Raw genomic sequence first — 21,940 nt, 5'->3', positions numbered from 1 at the left:
TATTGAGTTGCATGACTGTAACTCCGCTGAAGCCAGAGCTAAGATGCAGTCTGGCAGCACTAGGCTGTGGATTCTACCGATTCTGCGCCATTTCATCGTCATGTTTGTCATTTTTGCCTTCCTTTGCCTTAAAGTAGAACATAATGTATAAGAATAATGTAATGTGTACAGTATAATGTCTTTATTTTGTAAAATACATGGGCATAACTCTAAATACATTTTTGTTTGAACAAAGTGTATCAGGGTCCTATGTTTTTTTATTATCTTTTTTTAACTTTACACAGCCACCATATTATATGTGTTTTCTAACAACAGGAGGACCTTCTCTCAGTGTTCTTGATTGCTATCAAAACTAGTTTGGGGCACTCTCAAAAAAAAAAAAGCAAATGTACTAATGTGACACCCCTTGGCCTTTGTACCTGACTGTTCTTTAGTTTGTAGTAAATAATTATTCTGATTCTGAAAAAACCCTCGTCACTCTGGGTCACCCTAGCTTTTAGTGCTCTGCATTTTATTACATTTAAACAGAATTTTAACTGCATTTGTGGTTTGAGTGAGGTAGAACTGTGTGAATCAAACTTAGTGACACTCAGGAAAAATGTCAAAAAGTATCGTTGTTCAAACATGGGAACAGACATGGCTCATCACTTGTGTGTGTGTATATATGTATATGTATATATTTTGTTTGGGCAAAAGAAATCACAGATAAATGCTTCTCTGAATTGAAAGATAAGGAAAATTCTTGTGGTCATGATAACAACACAGAGGCTTTGGCTTATCGGAGAGGGGAGACACGACACGTTCAGACACACACTTTTATGGCAGGGTGTATGCGCGTGTGCGTGCACACAAGAGTTAAGGTGACAGCACAGACTCCGGAAAGACCACAGTCACACCAGGACCAGAGGACGACACATCAGGTAAATGATGTCTTCATAAATGTTCTTCATTCATTTAATAATTCACGGTCATACTTATCTTTAGCTAAAACACGTTTGAAAGGTATAATGTACAGTATGTTTAATAATATCTGATTGAGTACTTACTAAAGCTGTGAGTTTAATGTGTTTAAGTCATTAATTAATGATGACAATATATGTTGCAAACATTCTGCTCAAAGGAACTTATCATGTTTTTATATTTTTCTTTAATGTATCTAAGACAAAGAAGACACCATGACTGGCAACAAATCAAAGAAGACCAACATTTCTTCATCCCCCTCATTTCTTGACAAGGCAAGTGGATTCTACGGACGCCTAGAGGAGACAGAGGTTGAACAGTGTGATGGGGCCACACCAGAGACAACACAACAACAAGGAATGACCACAGGAGTTGGGATGCTTGAGAAGTCATGTGAACAGAATCGAATGAAAAAGGAGCCTGGTGTTTTCGACTTCAACCAAGGCATGATGGAAGATGATGGGACAACCACTCTCCTGCGAAGAAAACCGAGTCGATGGAGCAGACGAAGCTCCAGGAAAGCCAAAGCAGACAAAAGCTCCTCAGAGAAGAAGAACCAGAAGAACAACCAGAGCCTTGGCACAGACTCCAATACAACCCCCGAGTGCGACCCATCATCTGAAACCCAGACAGAGGGACTTCCAGCAGTCCAGGAGCCTGAGCCCGTCATAGTTCACTTCTCTATCAGGGAGGAGGCCGATGACCATGCCCTCCTACGGGGACAGAACTGTGAGACTGGAGTAAAAGGGAAGATGAAGGCAAAGGAGAACCAAAGAGAAAATAATGGCGAGCAGCTAAAGGTCGCTAAAAGAAGCACACTGAAGCTCTACCGTAAGGTAAGGTTTACAATAAAACGGACTAAGTACATTTCACTGATAACAAAATGACAGAGAGATCTAATCCCATATAATTTATTGTAGTTCAATTGTTTTCCTCCAAGCTAAACATTTAATTTTGCGTTTTAATTTTCAAATCGAGCTTCACATTTTTAATTTTGGAAAATGGTAAATACTGAGAATACAATTGGTCTACACTGTGTTTTCAGTTAAAACAGAATAATCTAAGCATGATACTTTGATATTCATTCAACCTTGAATTCTTTTTTGTTTGCCTTAGACTGTGCATTACATGCAGTCTTATCCAGGATAGCACATAGCAGTTACAGATTAACAGCAGCACAGGGTTACGTAATCGATTTATGACGAGGAATTTGTGGGGAGGATAAAGTCCTGATGAGTTGTTGAGTTCTAGTTGGCAGGACATTGTCATGGTTCCCTAATATCAGATAGGTCTGCATCATTGGGACACATCATTAGTGCGTTCAGAGCTATGGTTCAGAGGGCACATCGGACTTGTATGGTTGCCCTCTGACGACTTTTCTTGATCTATAGCCATGACAATGTAGAGATATGAAAAAGTTTGTATGAACAGGGCATCTATATCCAGTTATAATCCAGAATACCTGTCTCTATGCAGTAGGGCCTGCCAAGTGACTAACCCACAAATATGCATTAAGGTTGTTGAACAGTTTTGGAAATATATTATGAAGGTTGAAAAACTCCATAGTGTTGCTTTAAGAATCGTCTCAATATTGCAAAAGATTCCTCAGTGTGGTGTTGGTAATCCATTACCTCTAGTTTTTTTTCTCACACCACAAATTCCATTCATCCCACTTTCCTCGCCCTTGTTTCTGAGGGTGTGATAAGACTGTTTACTGTGTATACACATGGATAGACAGGTAGCACAGGGCAGGGTGGGGTTGAGGAAAAGTGAGGTGGGGGATAAGAGTGTCATTAATTCCACACAACTCCTGTTAGTTGACCTTGAGTCAAGAGTGTTTTGAAAAGGGGTGTTGGCCAGCTGAAGCCTATGAGACAATGAGGCAATCTTTTTTGAGTTGCATTTTCTATGTGCTGTAATAATCTAAAGACTCTGACCTGTGTTGTCCAGGCTCATGATGATCTAACACTCAACCAACTGAATTACACAGTTTTGCTTTAGTCTGATTTACATGTTACCAAGGGAAATGTAAACAGGACCAAAACAGCGGTAGCATACAGATTTACATGTAGGACTGTTGATGATGTTCATTTTACAAACAATCTGACTAACACTGATAATCATTTGTCCTTTGCAGGCAGTCGATAGGGCTTTTCGCCGAGGATGGGAGACCTTCGTCACCAGTCTGTACAGTGTGTCTTTGATCCCTGTAACGTCTACACCAGCATCTCCATCATCTGGAAAAGCTGAAAAACGCCATGGATCCGTACTAATCGACTACAGATAGGTCAGCTAATGGAAAGAGCATTTGGATATTCAGAACACACTGTTCTGTTAGGCGGGTCAAGGTTCAACGTGTTAAGACAGCCTACTGTGTTCTGATGTTTGCATGTAACTATACTTAGCATTTTATTACACTGTATAAACTGATATTGACCTTATTTTAGGTAGGTTATCTGTTCAGTAACCAGAGACTGTTGTCAAATTAATGACTTTTAAGGGGACATAGCCATTATGAAGCAATATTTCTTGTGCTGATGTGAGCCTATTCCTCTCAAATTGGGTTGTTATATCATAATTAGCTAACTGAGATTGTCCTTAAACCATATTTAGTTTACATGTGCCTCACTTTAAGGTATTTATTATTAATTTATTTAAGAAATGTCTACAATTTTATGCTCAGACTCTCACTTTTAGCCATGACATCTAGGAAAAGGCACTACCTAGAAGAGCTGAAGGGACAGAGATTCACCATTCACATGAGAGCAACATGTTATTTTGAGGAAAGTGTACTGACATTATGTTCTAAAACATTTTTGTGTTGTGGCATTTTTAGTCTTGAGTCACAGCAATGTTGTTTATATTGCTTATATCGCTCAAGTTGTAATTTTCAATAAAACTGACAGGATATACCAGACTATTTGTTTCATTTGCAATACCATTTAAAGCCAATATGATGTCTAGGTATTCTGAGTAATTCTAAATGTAAGAAGTTGACATTCTTAGAAATTCATGGTTATGAACGTTAAATGCTAACAAAACAATTATTAGTTGTGAGACTAGCCAAATATAGACAATTGTCTGTCAATTTTGTGTGTCAATATTGATGGATGTGTCACTGAAATTCCAACTTTCAAAAATATTTGTCCTTTTTGACTCTCATCTAACATTTCAGTCTCACATCAAGGCTATCACCAGTACAAGTCAAGTCAAGTCAAGTTTATTTATATAGCACATTTCATACACAGAGGTCATTCAATGTGCTTTACATAAACAAAACCAAACGATAATAACAAATAAAAGCATAGAAGGGCAATATAGTCAAAGAATAGTTAAAAGGTAAAGATCATAATAAAAGGAAAACATAAAACACAAGGTAAAATCATTTAAAAATAAAGAATAATTAGTAAGCAAAAACAAAGGCAAAAGTAGTAAAAAAAGTAATAAAAGACAAAGTAGAATAATTATCGAGGCAGATTCAGAATTTGTAACTCGGCACAGTTAGCAGGAAGCGTCTGAGAACAGTTTGGTCTTAAGTCTAGATTTAAAACTGGCTACAGTTGGGGCCTTTTTAATGTCATCCGAAAGTTGGTTCCACAGCTGAGCCGCATAGCATCTAAAAGCTGCTTCACCATGTTTAGTTCTAACTGTAGGTTTTACTAGCAGGTTTTTCACCTGGGACCTGAGAGGACGAGAAGGTGTGTACTGCTGAAGCATGTCTGACAAGTATTTAGGTCCTGCTCCATTTACTGATTTATAAACAAGCAATAGTGCTTTAAAGTCAATTCTGTGACTTACTGGAAGCCAGTGCAAGGACTTAAGAATTGGAGTAATGTGGTCAGTTCTTTTAGTTTTTGTTAGAGTCCTAGCTGCTGCATTTTGTATCACCTGAAGCTGTTTAATAGTCTTTTTAGGAAGGCCTGTGAACAGTCCATTGCAGTAATCAACCCTGCTGGAGATAAATGCATGAATGAGTTTTTCTAAGTCATGTTTTGACATCAGCCCTCTGAGTTTGACAATATTTTTGAGGTGGTAAAAAGCTGATTTAGTTATCGCTTTCATGTGGCTGTTGAAATTTAGATCACTGTCAATTAATACACCAAGGTTTTTAACAGTATCCTTTGCCTTCAACCCTTTTGTGTCAAGGAGAGTGGCAACCCTAAGTCTTTCCTCATTTTTACCAAATATAATTACTTCAGTTTTTTCTTTGTTCAGCTGAAGAAAATTTTGAGACATCCAGGTGTTGATTTGTTCTATACACTGACACATAGATTCAAGAGGACCATAGTTGTTTGGTGATAGAGCTAAGTAAATTTGTGTGTCATCTGCATAGCTATGATATGAAATCAAATTATTTTGAATGATTTGTCCAAGTGGGAGCATATAGAGGTTGAATAATAGTGGCCCCAAGATCGACCCCTGGGGAACACCACAGGTCAAGGACGTTGGTGTTGAGGTACAGTTTCCGATGGCAACAAAGAAGCTCCTTTCTTGTAGATATGATTTTAGCCAGCTGATAACTATGCCTGTAAATCCAACCCAGTGTTCTAGTCTGTGTAGTAAAATATTGTGATCAACAGTGTCAAATGCTGCACTAAGGTCCAGTAGCACTAGGACTGATGTTTTACCTGAATCTGTGTTGAGGCGTATGTCATTGGAAACTTTAATGAGAGCTGTTTCAGTGCTGTGATTTGCCCGAAAACCAGACTGAAAGTAATCAAAATACCCATTTGATGTTAGGAAGGTGGTTAATTGATTAAAGACTACTTTTTCAATAATTTTGCCAATAAAAGGTAGATTGGATATGGGCCTGTAATTGTTTAGCATGGAGGCATCCAGGTTATTCTTCTTGAGAAGTGGCTTTACAACAGCTGTTTTCAGTGACTTAGGAAAAGTGCCAGACAGCAATGATACATTTACAATTTGAAGGACATCCGCCGCTATGAGGTGAAAAACAGTTTTGAAGAAATTGGTAGGCAGAGTGTCTAAGACACATGTGGAAGGGCTGAGATTCTGTACCGTTTTTTCAAGTGTTTCGTAGTCTATCAAGCTGAACTCTGACATCAAGTTTAGTTTCCCTCTGTTTGTTGCTGGAAGTTCAGGTTGTTGAATTTGTAATTGAGCAGATATGTTGAGTCTGATTTTGTCAATTTTACCTTTAAAAAAAGATGAAAACTCATTGCATTTATTAGTTGAGAGAAGTTCAGGCGCTAATTGTGAGGGGGGATTTGTTAACTTATCAACAGTTGAAAATAGAATACGAGTGTTATTTGAACTTCTATTGATAATGTTAGAAAAGAAAGACTGTCTTGCTTTGCATATTTCAGAGTTATATGTGCGGAGCATCTCTTTATGGATTTCATAGTGGATCTGAAGTTTGTATTTACGCCATTTTCTTTCAGTCTTCCTACACTCTCTTTTTAGAAGTTTAACTGCTGGATTTTGCCTCCATGGTGCTTTCTGTTTGTCCTTAACTTTCTTGAATTGTAATGGAGCAATGTCATCCATAATGTTTGCCATTTTTGCATTAAAATGATCAAATAAGTCTTCAGAGTCTGACAGTTGACTTGACTTTAGTGAAAGTGCTTGCTCAAAGAGAGCACTTGTCTGATCATTTATGATTCTCCTTTTTACCATCATAGCTGTGTTTTGAGTGTGTGGGGACATAGACACATCAAAGAACACGCAAAAATGATCAGATAAGGCCAGGTCTTTAACAGCTGTAGAGACATCGAGACCCTTTGTGATAACAAGGTCGAGGGTATGGCCGAGAGAGTGTGTTGGCCCCTGTACATGCTGTGTTAGGGAGAAAGTATCGATTAGTGCAATGAATTCCTTGGCATAATTGTTTTCAGGATTATCCACATGCAAGTTTAGATCCCCTGATATAATAAGACAGTCATACTCTATGCAAACAACTGATAGCAGTTCACCTAGCTCTTCAAGAAAAACTTTAGCTGAATGTTTTGGAGGCCTGTAAATTGTCAGTAATAAAATCTGAGGAGAAGACTTAATGCATGCACACAGATATTCAAATGAAGTAAAGTCACCGAATGACAGCATTTTGTCATAAGCAAAATTAGATTCATAATGCTAAAACATTAGTTTAAGCATTTGTATCTTCAAGACAGTGGGGAGTTGTGGCCTACTGGTTAGGGCTTTGAGCTTGTAACCGGAGGGTTGCCGGTTCGATCCCCGACCAGTTGGAACGACTGTAGTGGCCTTGAGCAAGGTACCTAACCCCTCACTGCTCCCCGAGTGCCACTGTAGCAAGGCAGCTCACTGCTCCGGGTTAGTGTGTGCTTCACCTCACTGTGTTTACTGTGTTTACTGTGTGTTCACTAATTTATGGATGGGATACATGCAGAGACCAAATTCCTTGTATATGCAAGTATACTTGGCCTAGAAATCTGATTTACATTAAGACTTTATTATTGCAATACCCTATTTTATGGGTCTTCCTGATTGCGCAACTCAAAGTCTTCAATATGTTCAGAATTCTGCTGCCAGAATGCTGACTTAAAACTAAATGTAAATATACCTACTAAATGTAAATACCTGTTTTATATATACACTTGTCACTAGTAGAAGCCAGAGCTGAAAGTTATTTAAACTCATAAGGCCTTAAATGGCCTTGCACTGCATTATTTATCTTAGCTTCATTAGCCCATACACACCAACACACTTTGTTCTCTTAGTCGTTCCATCTGGCAAGAAAAATCAGAGTGTTTGCTTTCAGTGCACCCTATCTTTGGAATGCCCTTCCATTACATGTAAGGCACTGTTGAGGATTTTATTTTTATTTGATTTAAAAAAAAAATGTACCCCCAAAATATGACCTGAAATTAAAATCCATCACCTTTATAGTATCCGTTTAGATACTTTTAGTCAAATCAACTTCATTTATATAGATAAAGTTGACTTGACTAAAAGTATCTAAACGGATACTATAAAGGTGATGGATTTTAATTTCAGGTCATATTTTGGGGTTACATTTTTTTTTCCGATACCACTAGGTTCACCCCTTAGGCCTACTCTGAGTAACTTACCCAGGTTTGTCACTAAACCACGTACTTGGAATACCCCCCATGTTGCATGGTGATACTGCACTATTAAACAATAGAAAGATTGATTGATTGATTGATTAATGTTTACCATTTTATGGGGAAAGAAACATTACATATTGAACCAGTATTATATACTGAACTAATGTAGCCTCCAGGTGTTTCTCAGGTTTGCTTTATTCAAATCTCTCCATCAGGAAAGGTCAGCAGCACCTAACTAATACACAGACCAGTGGGATACTGCTGCTCATATTTGATTGTAAGAAAACAAACATGATGCACATATATGTTGCACAATGTTTCAATGATATGCTCTATGCCCCCACAAGTTATATGCTTCTGGTTGTACCTGCTGTAATACTGCCTTATCACGAAGCCCCCCCCTAAAAAAAACTTTAGCCTATTTAGATACTGAAATACAGATTAATATGTTTGTTCAATGTCTAGTCAGTACACCAAATAAGGAAGATAGAAATTGTGAAAATACATTTTGGTAGTTTGGTCTTTTTTTTTGTTGGTCTTTTCATGTACAGTGTAGCCTTGGCAATTAGCCATGTATAGGCCTGAATACAGAATAATATGCACATTAATTGGCACTAGTTAAACTCACCTCAACATGTCTTTTGCAATCATTTAACCTGCCATGGGCAACGCTAAAGTCACTGTTACAAACAGTGCAGCGTGCAAGACTAGGCCTATCATTATTTTGTACTCTTATGAGACCAGGGTACACTTTGAAATGGGTCTTACATTTTCCTTTTTTGGGGGGCACTGACTCCATGACGCTCCTGTTCCTAGATACACTGAACTGATTAAGTTCGGGAAAAAAGAGATAAAAAGCCCGCCTACACTGAAAACTGATTGGTTGATTTAGCAAAACAGGCCAATTTAACAAACCTGCGTGAAGCTGGCCCCCATGTTATTCAAAAATGATTAAAAACACTGCTATTCGTTTGTGCTACGTTTGGTGTATCAATCTATGTTGATTTCAGACACCAACCCATTCTGTTTTGATAATGGTACTGATGTTACAAAGCTGGTTGTTGTGTAACTATAGTAACCATACCAAAAATGCACATTCGAATTTTGAAAAAGTTCTCACGCACAATGCACGCTTTCCCCACAAGTCAGTAACCTTAGCATTATCAAGGCATTCATTTGAAAGACCATTACTTTTCTTACGACAAAAGCTATGGCTTATGGACTCCACTGTCTTGCTGTTTTACTTTTGTACCTCTGTTTACAATGCAACCAAGGTAAAACATTCAATATCTAACTTTCTTTTTTCCAGCCTGCCACGAAATATTGATAAACAGGCTAATGGTCACGGTAACTGGCTATGCTGTCAGTAGAACCTACCTATTAAGTATTTCATTGGGGGGGGATTTATTTATGTTAATTAACTGACGTGAAAAAAGTTGTTTTGTAACATTTATCATAAACTTAAAGTTATTGTATTTTATGGTCTGCATTAATGTAATGTGACTGGCTGAAGTTAGCCAATGTTAAGTTAATGGTTAACGTTACCCTATGGTATTTTAAGTGGTGGAGCTATGCTAGCAGCTAGCTAAATTGATAGCGTTCAGGGGAGGGTGTTCAGTCTAAAATGAAAGAGGTGATATACTGAAACAAACCATTATTACTACAGCCCTGTTACTAAAATATTAAACTAATAATGTTCCAATTGTTTAGTCTCCTGGCAATTAAATATGGGCCTGGTAGTGCTAGCCTTGGACCTATTAGTGCTAATTTACAACTCTGATAGATTTTGTAGCAGCCTATGTTATTAAGTCTTCTCAGTTTCTCAAGTTGATTCTCAGCCAGTGGTAACATTTACTAATGTTGCCTTATAGATTTTTAAATATTGATACGGTTGTCTTTTTAGGGACAGCAAGGCCTCTTCCAGAATACATAGGCCTGGGCCTATCAGAGCAGTCTGATTGGAAAATCTTGTCACCATCATCTTTCATTGTGGATGCAGCCAGTGCTCTTGGTAAAAGCACAACTAAACAGACCGATGACGAGCAAGACAGGGATTCAGTCTTAACTTTCGAGGAAGCCAGTGGTTACAGTGGTCACATTAAAGGTCTGTTTGATGACTTGGAATTATCAGGGGAGTTTAGTGGTGATGATGACTTGGAATTATCAGGGGAGTTTAGTGGCGATGGCGTCTTACAAGATAATGCCAGCCAAATAGATTCACCATCAGAGTTGTTTCCTCCCACCGATGAAGTTTTGTTTTCTGATGCTTTGGCCTGGGACATAACCAGTAAGGATGTGGTGGACCAGCTTTTTTTTACTTTTCAAACTTTTTCAGGCGGAGAAAAGAGACTTGAACAGGCTCTTTGGGCTGAGTTCTTGGACTCTAGTTCAGGTGCAAGCAGCCAAAGTGATATTGAGATTGTGGATATTGAGGGGTCAGGCGAGATTGAAGATGATGCTGCTGCATCGTACACTGAGATGACTGACGCCTTTTACAGAGACGAAACCGCCCATGTCATCTCTGAATCTGTGCCAACAGCTCGAGGTGACGATTCTACAGTGAAGACCTCCCCTATAGATGAGATTACTGAATCTCTCCTTTTGGTCCCCACCACAACCGCACAACCTCAAGGGGATTGCTTAGGCCAATGTGACGATTCTACAGTGAAGACCTCACCTATAGATGAGATTACTGAATCTCTCCTTTTGGTTGCCACCACAACTACAGAACCCAAAACCCAAATATCTCCCCCAGCTTCTTGGAGTGCCATCAAAGATTATGTGGACTCTTCAGCATCAGGTGATGGTTCAGATCTTGACACTGATGATTTAGATGAGAATACACCTACTGTTGCTGAGACTCAAGTTACTTTTCAAGGTGCGACTGCACTAGACAGACAAGATGTACCAGCTGAGGGGAATAGCACCATACCTGTACCAGGTGCCTAAAGCAGATGTTGGAAGTTGAACTCATCACTATGGTGGCACAGGCTAGCATTTATGGCCAGGATGATGAATAATTAGTAGATGATGTCAGGGCACCATTAAAATTTGTGACTTAGATTCTAGTGTTCATGTGAAGGATTGTTTGCAGTTTGAGTTAAGGATTGAAAGAATAAAACAGAAATCTGAGAATAAGTTTACATGAAACAGAATTGTGAAAAGTTTTGCTGTTTTAGGTTTTGAAGTGGTGTCTTAAAAAAAAAAAATGTTAGGTCGCCACCTTGTGGCAGAAAATGTCATGGTCAGACAACTATAATGACTAGACTGTAATCAGTATTTCAGGCAAATAATATTGTCTACAATATTAGTACCTGTAGTAAAATCAATATAAGCTATAACATTTCACAATCATATTTTCAGTGACCAGTGTCCAAGATTGCAGAGATGTGTATGTACTATGATACATGTTGAGTTTAACATTTTCAGAATTTGTGCTGCAAGTATCAAACTTGTAACCTGTATTTAATTAAAAAAATATCTGTGTGCTCCATTTACCAGCCAGGGTTTTCTGTGATTAAAATAATAATAATAGTAAATTTTAATTATAAGCGCCTTTCAAGTCATCCAAGGCCACTAAAATTAGTAAAAGTGCAATTAAAAATGCCAATTTTATCACTTCAGATGTTTGGTTAGGACCAATAACTAGGCTATACCTATACATTTCTTTTAAATACCCATCAAAATACTTGTTCTTTCTTTAAGAGCTCAATATTGAGTTTGCGATGCACAGAAATGATGTGTTCATTGGTTACATTATTATTATTTTTATTGTTCACTGTTAAATTTAGCTATTGTATTGTTTTTTATTTGTATGTCGCTTTGGACAAAAGCATCTGCCAAATCCCATAACCATTATAAGTATAATATGTAGGCTATGTAAAGCCCACATCAGAGTTGTTTGCTATGAGACTCATTCTTCTGCAGGTTCATTCAAGCCAATTAACTATGGTTACCTAAATATTAGGAGAGAACTTAAAATTTTAGTCTGTTTTATTAGTGTAAAACAAGCAAATGTCCACTTATTTCTCCAAAAAAGAGGGAATGTCTTGGCCTGAAAGAAAGGTGTCTCAGCCCCAGCCGTGGTGCAACTGGCTGGGGCACCTGCACCGTACGCCGGCGACCCGGGTTCGATTCCCGCCCCATGGTCCTTTCTGCATCCCACCCCGACTCTCTTTCCCACTCACTTCCTGTCATTCTCCACTATCCTGTCAATTAAACGCATAAAAAAAAAAGAAAGGTGTCACACAACCACTTAACCAAACTGCCTCATTTCTTCAGCCATTGTTCAACGGGTTGATAACAGAGTTACATGTAGGGATTTCTTTACATTTCATGACATAAACATCAGATCAGCACTGTGTAAAAGTAAACGTGTTATAATGGAGTATTCTTAATTTGTTCACAGAATGTGTACTGCAAGTGTAACTTCCACTTTGCATTATACATTTCAAGTCCACTTTTGTTGTCTTGTAAAGGCAAATCAATCAGTTAATCTGTGGTGAATATTCGTGCAGCGATATCATCCAGAAGCCAGTTCACCCCCATGAGCAGATTTTCGCCTGTGACGGCACTGCAGCCTATGATGCACCAGTGATGAGTTTTAATATCATCCAACGCCAAAGCCTGTAAAAAGACCAAAGTCAAGGTAAGCCAACTCCTCCAGTCCCTCAAACACTTGCCCTTAGTTAAATAAAAAAAGGCCAAAGGCATGAGGTTACCCAATCTGATGATGGAGATAACCAAACATGTTGGGATTTCGAAAACTTGTACCCTCACCTCCTGTATTGCCTCCTTGGACAAAGACCCTGGCAAGTCCTGCTTGTTGGCAAAAACTAGAAGTGTTGCTCCAGCCAGCCTCTGGAAGAAAGTAACAATAGTGAGGCAGGAAAACAGTCCTGAAGGTTTACTGAGATAAACAAGAATGTTATTGTTGTCCAAGGAGGACAACGATAAAGTAAACAACTACTACCCACCAGTTTATTTGTGTTAGTTCGGTCTTAACATTTGCCATTGTCTTAGTAAAACATCTAGTTTGCTATCAGCAATCTGCTGTTCAGAGCAGCCTTTTAAATTATCTAATTATCTGTGATTATTAGTCTATAAAAGCTTCAGTTCCTCATTATGAGAGCGCATGAGGGTCATACAGGGGAAAAGGGACCCACAAAGGAATTTGCAGCAGATCTGCTCTAGCACCGTAGGCTTTTAAACCCCAGAATTGCATAATATGTGGATATGTAAGACAAACGAAAGAGACAACATGGGTTTATTTTGAGTTTGCCATTTGGGATGGTGAGATTTCTGGGATGGCTTTGTTTGCCATGGGAAATTACTATATTTAAATAGGCTGATATCCCACTACAAGTGATTTATTTCAACTGTACAATATGCTCCACACTGTATTTTTTAAAGGAGACCAAAACAGCAATACAACAACAGGTGGGTGTGACAGAGAGAAGACGGAGCAGGGAAGTAGGCTCTCTGGGTGTAAACTTAGATGGTGTATGAACATTAATAATACCTCTTCCAGCAGCAAAGAACTCAGCTCTTTTTTGCAGTCATCTAGCCGGAGTCTGTCAGCACTGTCCACAACCCACACCAGGCCATCAGTGCTCTCAAAGTAATTTCTCCAGTATGATCGCAAAGATTTCTGTCCTCCTACATCCCAGATGTTCAGTTTAAACCTGGAGAAACAGCTTCTCATAATAAGGGTCACTGTCGTTCAATTATGGGACACCTATCCAATGATTTTAACAATGCAGACTGACACGACTACATGTCCCAGACTAGCTTACAGCTACAGTAATGTTCTATAATGTTATATCAGAAAAGCATCAACAAACAGCGATTCAAAATTACCCTCTATGTTCTAGCGTCTTTATGTTGAATCCCAGTGTTGGTGATATCGTGCTGACATCTTCGCCATTGAATTTTTTCAGAATAGTTGTTTTCCCCGCATTATCCAGTCCGCTGAAAACACGGTTAAGTATCACTTTGCTTTTAAGTATTTTGACAAAACAATAAGCAGCAAAACCCAAGCAAATAACGATTCAATTATTATTATCATAGCTAGCGAACACACATTCCGACTGAGATAACTGTCAGCAGCATGAAGGATACAGCATGAGCAACCGCATCTCGCGTTCCTTGTGTTTCATTTTCTTCAGTATCGTTAACAACCCCATCGTAACAGCCTTATTATTTAAATGTGCAAAGAAAATATCATTAATACATTAACTTAACCCTTCTTTACGAACATGCAATCATTCCTCATGTTCTAGCATGCACTTATACACTAGCTAGCTGTAGCCATGTCGCACCGCCTTTGTTACCAGGAAGTCAGTTATACATGGGTCCTCCCATCACACCAATCATTGGCCAATTTCTTAAGAGTTTGGGCGCGGCAGAGGAAATGATTGGATCATAACATCGTCATTCAAGTCGTTTTGACTGACTGCTGTGAGGAAGGGTCCCTTGGGTGCTCGCAGTTTCTCTTCAATAAAGCAAAACTACGCCCTCTGTGGGTGTGTCGTACAATTGAACTATTATGGCTTATGGAAAATAGCAACAATGAGGCAATAGGCCATAGTTCTGTAGTCAAAAACAAATTGACAACAGTAGATCCATTCAATATTGTTAGGCCTAAAATACAGTCCTTTGCACAAGTGTACAGTAGTTTAATGCAATAGTGAATAGCCTATATGGATATTACCGTTTGATTGTTCCGTCAAAGTGATAGCCTACTGTTTTCAGTCCAGTCCATTTTGTCCATCAAAAGAAGAAAAAGTGCATTGTTTAAAAACTTAATGCAAAAGGAGATTTTTTCAATTATCAATCCATAGACACAATGTAAAATGACAAGATGAATTTATAACAAATACGACTGCAAAATCAGAAATTCAATAAAGGCTGTGTTTAGGTAGGTTTGCACCCATACAGTACCATTAGTGAACAGCATCTTCGGGTGTTTTTGTCATTATGTGACAGAATGCTAGAAAAGTGAGTCAAGTCAGTGAGTTAAGTTGCTGTGATTAGCATGGCAGGGAACTCTGGGATTAGGCCAACATTTCTAATATATGATGGGATCTAGGAAAACCCCATCACGTGGTGAAATAAAAAAAAAAAAAAACTTTTTCATCTCTGGTGAAATTTCACCAACTTAAGATTCTGATACCATCATGGATGCCATATTTGCAAAATTCTGGATTTCACCAGGTGATGGGATTTCCCAGCTCCCATCACATGCCATCTCACCTGCATTTATTCAGTATAATTTTGTATTTTAACTGGTGTGCCAGTAAAATAGGCTCTCCCTATCATTTTATGGAAAGTGCAGGGAGAAATGTATAATGCCATTGTTGTTGATTAACTGTCTCTAAACTCAACTGAACAGTTTGCAGATGCTTTATGTGAACTGACTTTTAATACAGAGTTATTCTGTTATTTTCTTCTTCTTTTTTTTCTTATATTCTTCGCATTTTCTATTTTTATTTGTTTGAATGCAGGTTGCCCTTTTGTTCTTTACTTGTCTTTGTCCTTTTATCTGCTCATACAGTATAGGCTAAAGCGTTTTGAATCACCATGTGTATGGATTGTGGTCAATAATTACCCTTTCCTTCTGAGTACCGTTTATATAGGCTTATACAATTCTCTTTTTGATTCTCTGATTGAACAGACCAATCTGTGAGTGCATTTGAATTGGCTCTGCATATCCATCTACCACCATTTCATTCAAGGCGATTTCTCAATTCAGAATAGGTCTGGTGTCAGCCAGGCTACCATTCTCTCATTTTTCTTCCTGGAATTTCGCATTCACATACCTACACCCACTCTGCCATTATCCATGTGTTTCTGTATTTCCCCTCAGTACAACAGCCGACATCTGTTCATAGTGGGAGGGTCATACTTGGGGCCTTCCCGAAACTCTCTAATCTAATCCCTGCCCACTCCCCCTTGGTTACGGATTGCACTCAGGTGGGGAGCAACCTCACAGCTAAATGAATTCCCTTGATTAGTGGGTAGTGGGTATAGGGCATAATACTGTACTCAGCTTTGGGACAAACGTCATTCTCCCCAGCGGAAACAGATTTAGAACCATGGAACCATGGATTTGTTTACAGGCGTGACCTACTCACGCAGAACTAACATTTTAAAACGTCTTCCATGACGTGCCGAATTAATTGACACACCCTCGACAAGGCCATCGGTGTTCACTCAGCGTTGGAGGGTTTACAGTGCCCTCCAGAATTATTTTGAGTAAAAGGAAAATCTCATAAAGAAATAAATATTTTTAACAACAACACGTCGCTCACAATTATTGGCACCCCTGCTTGTAATACCTTCTTAAGCCTCCCTTTGCCAATAAAACAGCTTCTAATGTTCTCCTATGACACCCCATAAAGTTGAAGAATACAAAGCAAGGGATTTAAAGACAGTTCGTCTTTACAAAATCTTCCCAGATCGTCCAGATTCCTAGGTCCACACTTGTGCATTCTCCTCTTTGACTCACCCTACTGTTTTTCTACGGAGTTTAGATCAGGGGACTGAGATGGCAATGTCTGAAGCTTGATTTTGTGTTCAGCAAACCATATTTGTTTAGATCTGGACGTTTGTTTCGGTTCATTGACTTGATGAATGATCCAATCATGACCAACTTTTAGTGTCTTGGCAGAGATTGACAGATTTTCTTTTGAAAATGTTCAGGTTTTCCTTGGTGTTCATGATACCATGCACCTTAATTAGGTTCCCAGGGCCTTTGGGAATAAAAACAGCCTCACAACAGCACAGCCCCTCCACCATAATTCTCATTAGGCATGGGGATCTTTTCAGTATAGCCATTCTTCTATGTATGCCAAACACACCTAAAATGTTTCTATCCAAATGAATTGATCATTCATTTCAATCATTTCATCTGACAATAGACCACACTTCCAGACAAAGTCACTGTACCATTCAGTAACTCCTGCCATTTACATTGGTAATTAAATGACTGGACAGGCTTTTACCTGGCATGCCCTCTAAATAATCTATTAGCAGTGATGTCACTTTTGAAGATTTTTTTGGGGGGGGGCTTGTTGACCCCAAGATGATACCTTTGTCTGTAACTCTCCAACAGTGGTTCTTAAATCCAACACTGTATGGCTGGCTTCATATTTCACTATATGGCTCTGTAATAAACGTTTTTCTAAACCTATGCTAAAAATTAGGTCATGAACATTCAACTTTCAGTCGCACAGGAGAGAAGTAACCGTATTCTCTGAATAAAAACCTCAAAGGCAGTCTGAGGGAGAGTCCATGGGAAAACTATATAGGCCTAAAAGAGGAAAGCTTCTGAAAAACAAAAAAAACAATGACAACTGACATTGAACACAGTACAAGTCAAGAACCAGATTCAAAATGGCTTCACTTGTCTCCACTATAGTACAAAGTGGCTCGGTCAATTTATTTTACTGTCGATGCTTCCGACACCATTTTCACAAACAAGCCAAATAGGTGCCACATTTCCGCAACCAACAAAGTACATTATCTGTCTGGATTAATAATAAGATACATTTTATTTATAAGCGCCTTTCAAGTCACCCAAGGACAGTGTACAATAAAAAGTTAAGGATGTTAAACCGTACATACAGACAGACATTACACTCACAGGGGACATTGTACAAATTGTACATACATACAGACAGAGGCACAGACACAGATGACACTGCACACCAGACAACAAGAATATACAGACATTGTCTGCCAGGAGTTTTCCCAAAAAGCACTTTAGACCATGAGACTCTCAGACCATGAGAAGTAAAATCATCTGGTCTGATGAAACAAAGACTGAACTATTTGGCCCTAATTCCCAACGTTGTGTGTGGAAGAAACCAGGCACTGAGCTGCACTGATGTTTGTGTCAGGGCAGACAGGATAGGCCCCAAGCGCAAGACTCTTTCAAACAAAACCATTTTATTAACTATACAAACTATACTTACAAGACTTCCAACATGACAAACAGAGAGACAAACCGACAAAGGACAGAGGAACAGGGGGGTAGAAATACACAGACTAATTAACAAGACCAACAAGACAATAACAAGGAACAGGTGCTAGCAGAAACAGAGGGAAACTAACGAGACAGGAAATGCAGACCATATAAGGAAATGAGCAGGGACGAAGACAGATGAAAGACGTACACAGAGCACATGGGGAACAACCAAAGTAGGCAAACACAGGACAACATACAAAATGGCCACCAGGGTGGCACAAAGTCAGTCAGTCCCTGCAGGATCCTGGCAGTTTGTCCTTCTTTATGCTTCTCTCATCCTTTCAAAGGAACTCTGGATGTCATTCATAGTGATCATTGGGTCCTTGGTTACCTGTCTGACCAAGGCCAGATATATACTGTTGGTTGTTCCAAACTTTTCCATTTGAGAATAATGGAGGCTACTGTGCTCTTGGGCACTTTCAATGCTGTAGAAAATGTCTTGTATCCTTCCCCCGATCTGTGTCGTCACACAACCCTATCGCGCAGGTCTACGGACAATTCTCTCGACCTCGTGGCTTGGTTTTCACTCTGACATACACCATCAACTGTAAGACTTTATATAAAGAGATGTGTGCCTTCCCTAATAATGTCCAGTGAATTACAGTAATTTAGGCACAGGTAGACTCCAGTCAAATTGTAGAAGTATCTCAAGGACCATTGTTATAAGTAGGATACCAGAACTCAGTTACAAGCAAGTTCATAACAAAGGGTCTGAATACTTATGTAAAATGAATATTTCAGTCTTTTACTTTTTATAAATTTACAAATAAAAACACTCCAAACACCTGTTTATTGTAGAGTGTTGGAGTATTGTGTGTAAATTGATCCATTCCATGATCCATTGATCCAAATCCATTTTAGATTAGATTAGATTCAACTTTATTGTCATTGTGCAGAGTACAAGTACAGAGACAACGAAATGCAGTTTGCGTCTAACCAGAAGTGCAAAAAAGCAGAAAAAGTGCAATGTGATATACAAAGTAGGTGGTGCATAGACAGGACAAAAGATATAGTGCAGTGTAGACAGTAGTATACAGTTGTTTTCAGAAGGTGGTTTAGAATAGTATAAATTAAATATAAGTATGTGCAGTGTATTAACAGGTCTGAAACATAACAAAAATGTGGAAAAAGTGAAGTGCTGTGAATACTTTCCGTATGCACTGTATAAACCCCATACCAAATGCTCAGTTGCCTGAACACATTTCTTGAATCGATCACTCATGCCACTCAAACTCTAAAACGCATTCGCATGCAATAAAACATGATTTGTACTATAAACCAGAATCAAAATGCATGGTAGCCTATAATTCAAAGTTTTCCTCCTTGATCTGGACAGTTGTCTCCGGCTGGACTCTCATGGCCTCTGTATGCTTCCTATCAGGGGTGTAGTGGTAAAATAAGAGGTGGGTAAACTATGAATTCTGTGATCACGGTAAGGAGGACTGTGCCATGTGGTATCAGATTTTCTTAAAAGGCATTCAGTACATGTTTGATGATGGTGGAGGTTATTGTCCAATGTTCATAGCAATACCGTATTAAATGGTTCCTAGAGTGTTGATGAGTGTTCACATGAATGTGGATAATACAGTGTGATTTTTGAATGTTATAAGTTACAACTGGTGAATAAACTCTTTTGAGAGGTGTATATACTCTATTTCTGAAATTTCAGAGGTGGATAAACTGCATTTACTTGCGTTTAGCCTCCACTACAGCCCTGCTTCCTATATCTTATATCCTATGTCTACCTTAATTGGCTTTCCAGACCCATCACTCAACAACTTCTGCTCAACCTTAGAACTGCCTAAATGTGCGGGGGAGGGTGTATTGCAGTTTTTCACAATTGCTAAAACACATTTTTTGAAACCTTCCACCCTTTTCTCAAAACTGTAAACACAAACAGCAAATCTCAAACAACATTCACAAAATCTCTGACAATCTTTGCAAAACTGAACAATCGTCTTAAAACAGTTGTACCTGTGCTCAAAAGCAAACCATGTCTTCAGATCAATCACAAAGCAGTCAAAATGAAAACACTACTGGGCAGTCATTCCTTACATCTAAAAATGGATATAGTGCATATAGCTCCAGGAGAAATGTTACAGTAATTGTTTCAGTAACACAGTGGATTCAACATTTAAATCCAGTAAAAATAAAATATTGAGAATGGGGGTTTGTGTTTACAATTCTGAGAAAATGATGGAAGGTTTCAAAAAATGTGTTTTACTGTAGCAATAGTAAAGAAACTGTATACTGGAAAAGACAGGCATTTCAGTACTGAAAATAAGAAGTACATTACAGTCTACAGCCTACAATGCACTCACTGATAGTTTATGTCCATTAATATGAACCAGCACTGTTCAGCAACCTTCCTGGTTGTGTCACATCATTTGAAACAAGTGATCAATTTTGCGTTTAACGTATGACATCTGTGCTTTATTTGTGTTTACCTTTTGCCATGTGACTACCATTATGCATTATAAAACAGTCTGACACCAACTGATTGCTTTATTGTTTATTGAAGATCATATATATATTGGGGCAGCTGTGGCCTACTGGTTAGTGATTCGGACTTGTAACCGGAGGGTTGCTGGTTCGAACCCCGACCAGTAGGCAACGGCTGAAGTGCTCTTGAGCAAGGCACCTAACCTAACATTGCTCCCCGAGCACTGCTGTTGTTGCAGGCAGCTCACTGCGCCGGGATTAGTGTGCGTCGCTGGACTTATCGTGACTAAATTCAAGATGGCTGCAAACGCTAAACTTCGTGAAGATACTGTCTGTATAAATCGTCTTGTAAGTAAACTACCAGTGCTTTTTCAAAGTTCTCAATGTCTCGTTTTAAATGTCAGGGCCCTCGGAAGTCTACCAATGAAGTGTGGAGATACATTGAGCCTCGTAAATGGGTGTAAAACAGTGATTTATTTGCATGGCTAGCCCGATGCCGAAGCACCACTATTGAAAAAGCTGTTGGTAGCATCGGCTAACTAGCGCCAGATTTTGGAGTGCAGGGGACAAGACGAGATGGGCTATGAGACATACGTTCACACTCGGTATCATGTTTCAATACACTTTAGGTCAATATCACACCGGAATTCTCCTTTAAGTGACTTTCTTGATCAGCACAGTAGAATGGCATGCTCTTCCATTTGAACATGTGGAAATGTTCTGCAGTTTTCATTTGACCAGCTTTAAAGTGTAATTCCAGTGAAAATTGACTCCAGGTGTTTGTCTGCATTAAAACACATCAAATAAGCTGTGGAGACAGTATTTTTCGTTGATCAACCACTACAGAGCTTGCTCTGGTATATGCTATAGCCCCAAATCGCAAACAGTGGATTAGCTAAGGGCCATGAAAAAAAAAAAAAACGCTTCCCAAAATAGCATTTTTTAACCAGTAAGCACCAAGCTTGTTCAAGGTCCTTACACATAAAACAAAGCTGGAATTACACTTTAAGTGTAATCAGTGGGGACAAATGTTCTGCCCGCCCCATTCCCATCAGATGGTGATGTGTAATCCTATTTTTCCTCTGCTGGTAAAACAGGATTACTGTTTGCTGACACTGTTTGCTGAGGATCTGATGGAATGTTGCCCGAATATGACACAACAGCCTGCCATCATTTAACTGTAATAAAGTACCTTAAATCAAACTTTAAAAACAACTGTTATGATTATTAGAAGCGCAGGGCAATGGTGTGCCAAGGGCAGCAGATGATACAGAATTTTTTTATACAGGACAGGTGCCAAAATTGAGTTGATGTAAGGTTTAAAACTTTTCAAGTCTACACTTCCACAACAGATAAGATGATCTGAACTGAACTGATCAGAACATCACTGTGAAGCACATTTTATTACAACCTTGCACTAAAGGTGCTATAGGCAACATAAAGTTTGATTGATGATTGATTG

General features: G+C 38.8%; 3 protein-coding genes across 4 annotated transcripts; 2 read left to right on the top strand and 1 right to left on the bottom strand.

Moving 5' to 3' along the window:
* Nucleotides 1-802: 802 nt before the first annotated feature.
* Nucleotides 803-3,875, top strand: sb:cb1058 (uncharacterized protein LOC394209 homolog). Its single transcript, XM_042070882.1, has 3 exons — nt 803-920; nt 1,162-1,796; nt 3,098-3,875. Exons 2-3 carry the CDS (start codon nt 1,176-1,178, stop codon nt 3,245-3,247), a joined length of 771 nt encoding a protein of 256 aa, XP_041926816.1. The 5' UTR covers nt 803-920; nt 1,162-1,175; the 3' UTR covers nt 3,248-3,875.
* Nucleotides 3,876-9,102: 5,227 nt separating this feature from the next.
* LOC121690000 lies at nt 9,103-11,156 on the top strand. Of its 2 annotated transcripts, XM_042070282.1 has the most exons (3): nt 9,104-9,280; nt 9,910-10,110; nt 10,342-11,069. In XM_042070282.1, the coding sequence occupies exons 1-3, from the start codon at nt 9,217-9,219 to the stop codon at nt 10,953-10,955; spliced, it is 879 nt and encodes a 292-aa protein (XP_041926216.1). In that variant the 5' UTR covers nt 9,104-9,216; the 3' UTR covers nt 10,956-11,069. The 2 variants fall into 2 exon arrangements, with proteins under 2 accessions (XP_041926215.1, XP_041926216.1); XM_042070281.1 differs by having other exon boundaries at nt 9,103-9,280; nt 9,910-11,156.
* An 825-nt stretch (nt 11,157-11,981) lies between these two features.
* arl2 (ADP-ribosylation factor-like 2) lies at nt 11,982-14,353 on the bottom strand. The gene is made up of 5 exons (XM_042070283.1): nt 14,127-14,353; nt 13,866-13,976; nt 13,528-13,690; nt 12,786-12,866; nt 11,982-12,632 (listed from the first exon to the last, which is right to left on the bottom strand). Exons 1-5 carry the CDS (start codon nt 14,189-14,191, stop codon nt 12,498-12,500), a joined length of 555 nt encoding a protein of 184 aa, XP_041926217.1. The 5' UTR covers nt 14,192-14,353; the 3' UTR covers nt 11,982-12,497.
* Between the last annotated feature and the right edge of the window lie 7,587 nt (nt 14,354-21,940).

This window comes from Alosa sapidissima, chromosome 18 (assembly GCF_018492685.1).
Source record: "Alosa sapidissima isolate fAloSap1 chromosome 18, fAloSap1.pri, whole genome shotgun sequence".
NCBI lineage: Eukaryota > Metazoa > Chordata > Actinopteri > Clupeiformes > Clupeidae > Alosa > Alosa sapidissima.
Note: the sequence above shows the minus strand (reverse complement) of the source record. Positions and strands in the feature narration are given on the sequence as shown.